Consider the following 4,384-nt stretch of genomic DNA (forward strand, 5'->3'; position numbering starts at 1 on the left):
AGTATCGTATGAAACGATCTTTGTTCACATAATCTCATGGTTAGCATAATTATACTAACATAAATTTAACGTGGCAAAGATGTTCCATTTTTGATTGGTATGTCATGTATTTGACAGTCAAAAATACGACAATGTAAAGGCAATCTTTGTCCACATCATTCACGATTAGCATAATCATGCAAAAATAAATTCAGCATGGCAAACACAACGATGTAATAAATCGATAGACTGTAAATTTTACAAATTGTGCTAAGTATTGAACATTAAACATTGGACATTTTGCTGTCCGTATTTTAGACTTTTTTTTTGATTTTGTATAAACTTTTTCATGTGCCCATTGCCTATTCGTTGAATTCACAAAATGGATAACTTCCAATTACTAATTCTTGACCAACAGATTCCTGCCCCAAGAGGATTGTGAAAAGTTACAACGTTACAGAAGTGTGCTACCCTCAATACTCCATAAGTTGTGAGGACAAGACACCGATGTACCTCCCCAAATGGAAACATCTCCCTTATGATGCTTCCCCTTCCTTGTTTAAGACGTTATGTCCAAAGCCTTGGCGGTATCAGTCATCTGAAGAGATGGGTAACTTACCAAAGATAAGTCCTCGAGCAACATATGGGGGTGGTGGTTATGTGGCTGATCTGGGGTACGACCAACAGACAGCACGGAAGGTTATGGAAGACCTAAGAAAAAACAAATGGATCGATCGGCGGACTCGAGCCTTAATCGTGGAATTCAGTGTCTTCAATAGTAACACAAACATCTTGGTGGTAGCAAACTATTTCTTTGAGTTCCTACCTACTGGCGGTGTGTTCAAGTACGCCAGAATTGAAGTGCTGGACTTGCATGGAACGGAAACGGGCTTAGTTCAGCTTATTCTACTTTGTCGCCTTCTTCTTGTTATCATGATCGTCGCTTATTTCATTATTGAGCTTGTTAAAATGTGCCGCCAAAAAGGATCATACTGCAAACAAGTTTGGAATTGGGTCGCCATTGCCCTTATTATTACGTCTGTGACATCTGTAATTCTTCACATCATCCAAGAGAAGACAACAAGAGATACCATAAGGGAACTCCACAAGAACCTTTATGCTACTGTGAGCTTCCACAAAGCTATAAGTTTGCTAGACATTGAAACCACTGTTCTCTCTATTGTTGTCTTTTTAGGAACACTCAAGTTGTTGACTCTTCTGCGCTTCAGCAGGCAAATAATTTTCCTCTCGCTAACGGTTCGGTTGGCTGGAAGATACTTGGCTTCTTTCTCGTTAGTTTTCGTTATTATTTTCTGCTCCTTTGCCATGTCTGGTATGTTGGCATTTGGAAATATGGTGGAGTCATATTCCTCCTTTCTTCAAGTTTGTATCTCTCAGTTTGAGTTTCTTCTTGGCAAGGCGGTGCCCAATTTTCAGATGGCAAAAGTTGATCCCCTCCTCGCCTTCTTGTTTTCCAGTCTTTACATTTGTTCTATGACCCTCTTATTCCTTAATCTATTCATCGTTATTTTGAACTATGCTTTAGGAGAAGTTAAGGACAATCTCGATGTTGTGTCAGATGAGCTCGACCTAGCCGATTTTATGATTTGCTATTTTACCCAAGGTATTTCCAACATATTTGGCAGGAAAAAACGGAAGAATCGTAAACTTTATTGCGAAAACATAAGTTTTGAAGACGACTGCGCTTATGCAGAGAATTGCCTCGATGAAATCACTCGTAAAATCTCCACACTGGCTGAGGACCCCTTAACGGAGGCTTATGTTCATTTGATAAAGGTCAAGCATCAGAAAACAGAACCAGACCTATGCAAGAATCAAGCAGTTATCAGTAATGTTATCTGGAATTCAGAGGAAGCTCTGAGCGACGATGAGGTGTCCTCTATAATAAGTGAAAGTGAAATCGTTATGTATGATGTGTCAAATCCTTTGCATTCCATTGCGTTATCAACAATTTCGGAAATATCGGAAACAGACGAGGAGGGAAATGAACCCGTTTTGCTCTCCGAAATCAGTTTGACGTCTAGCCATATGGACAGTTGGCTGTAAAAAGTGTCTTCGTATGGTGTCCACAAAAAAGACACATTTCTTAGTTTTCTGAAAACTGTATTGAGACATTTAGTGTTCAAAATTTAAAAAGTTAGCAGTGACATTTAAACAGCTCATACCTTTTTTGATATCGCTACGTAAAGCACACATTCGATAACACGAGCGGTCATGGACAGAGAAAAGTAGCCTCAAGACATTGATAGCTTATTGTAATGTATTAACATGATTATGTACCATTTGAGGTGTAGTAGGAGTTAAATAGCATGATTAGAAAAGCATTTGTTCAAGTACCATTTGAGGTGTATTAGGGGTTAAGACCAGTTAAATAAATTTACGATAAAATATCAATGAAGTGCCAATTGTACGTGCATCACTGTCAGCTAAACAGAGATGAACGATTGTGATTTTTGACATCTTTCAACATTCTCCAGATTTGTAACTTGTCCTTTGTTCGTATCCAACACGTTAAACGACGAATTACAGTCAGTTTTCTCTTCACAGGTTTTAGAGGAGTTCGATTTGATTATTTAATTTGATTATTATTTTTTTTCTTCTTCTTTTCTTTCTCAGAGATATTAGCTATACAGCTATCCTTGTAAATCCGAGGTGAAATAAAGGTGATGTGGTATGATGTGAAGCACTTTTCGAACGGCTCACCGTGTAAACAACAGAAGGTCCAAGCTTTAGAGCGGTTTTCAATTTAATGTCGAAAGTTTTACTGCAGAAAAAAAATTTGCGCCGCCTTATCAGCCAATCAAGGGCAAAACACCTTTCCGAAAAAGATGGCGGTCGTACATTTTACTAAAATACCTTGCAAAGTTAACAGAGTCGATGGGGCACATAAAAGGTTATGTTTTTGTAGAATTCGTCCCTGTACTACCAACCTTGTTCATGCTGGGTTTGAAGATTTCAGAGCAAGCGTTTTCTCGCGCTAAGAATAATTATTAGTAAAATAATGTACCAGTTGCGGCCATATGTTTTCTGTACGGTGGCGCATTTTACGCCCGCTTGGGGCCGGATACTTGTATTTTTTTCGTGTTCTTATTAGTTCTTTGGGCTTCTTTTGTTTGTTATGATTGGCCAGTGTATTGTACTGTTTTGGTTTTAGAACACTCAATTTCAGAATCCGGACTAATTTGTACGGTGAATTTGTCAATTTGGACATTTGTGAATCCAATTTCAACCACTTTTATTATGCTTTTGTATCCCTTGATTCTAACGTTGACTTATTCGTACGACGTTTTATTATGTGACCGCGGACAAAAAGAACGTTACCGAAGAACAAAGTTCGCGAGGCGCCGATTAAATTAAGAGGACTGTCCGTATTCACTCTACTGAATCTTCTTCGTGAACTTGCAAGCCCTAGTAATTTGGCTTGTGACAAAGCATGTAAATTCGGAGCTATGACGCCAACGCGAACAAGTATTTACAGTTATGAAAACAGTAAAAACCCGCGAGGAAGAAACTAATTTTTCCAGGTTAGCCTAGGTTCTTACATTACTGGTAGTTAACGCAAATTTAGGCTATTTAGGTTCTTAATGGGTTTTTATTTTCTAAAGAAAAATTGAGATTGTTGCTAATTGAACTTTTAGTTGTATTCGGCCTTTTCCTCGCATAAAATTTGCATACTGGCCACGTAAGTGTTCTTGTAAAAATGAAGCACTAATCATTCAGAACATAACACATTATGTACATGTTCATTAACGACTTGTCCGAACGTATTATCCCAACTGTAAACATTTTTAATCAATTTTAAAAAAATCAGTACCTGTTTCCAAATTTTAGGCTTAATAGGTTTTTATAAAAAGGGGGTCTTATTTGCGAATTTTAGCCTAACAGGTTATAAATGTTAGGTTCTTACTCGCGGGTTTTCTGATTTTGCTATTTAGTGGTTTAGCCTTCTGCAGGCTCTCTGATAAGTACTGATGACAGTAGAATAAACGACATCTGATAAATCCTAGAACATGTGAAATGATAAACGAGCTGCCAGACGCCCAGCGGAGGAGCAGTTTGCGTTTTCATTTCGTAGCCGTGTCAGTAACCCTGACTGATCGCCTGAAACTGGCTAATCACAGGTGCACTTTAAATGAATTTTCTATATTTTTATTTTTGGAATTAGGACGTTCTTTAGAAACTTAAAATAAATAAAAACGGCGAGTGGAACAATCTCCAAGGTTAAAGCCAAATTATGTTACAAAAATATTTTAAGAAAAAAATAGCAGGAAAACACGACACGATAAATGTTAAGCGACAGCCAAACAAAGCTAACAGAACAGGATACTAACTACCTATAGTTAATTATTCAATACCATCTTTCCTGGATAACGTTTCGCATCTG

General features: G+C 37.8%; 1 protein-coding gene across 1 annotated transcript in view; it reads left to right on the forward strand.

Moving 5' to 3' along the window:
• The window catches only part of LOC144634538 (polycystin-1-like protein 2), a 38,377-nt gene extending 36,227 nt beyond the window's left edge, over window positions 1-2,150 (forward strand). Inside the window, exon 20 of the mRNA XM_078493519.1 lies at window positions 398-2,150. Within this exon, the coding sequence (XP_078349645.1) occupies window positions 398-2,046 (1,649 nt within the window). The 3' untranslated portion in view covers window positions 2,047-2,150. The remainder of the gene's footprint in view (window positions 1-397) is intronic.
• The last annotated feature ends 2,234 nt before the right edge of the window (window positions 2,151-4,384 follow it).

Source organism: Oculina patagonica, chromosome 13, assembly GCF_052425735.1.
Source record: "Oculina patagonica isolate OP01 chromosome 13, crgOcupat, whole genome shotgun sequence".
NCBI lineage: Eukaryota > Metazoa > Cnidaria > Anthozoa > Scleractinia > Oculinidae > Oculina > Oculina patagonica.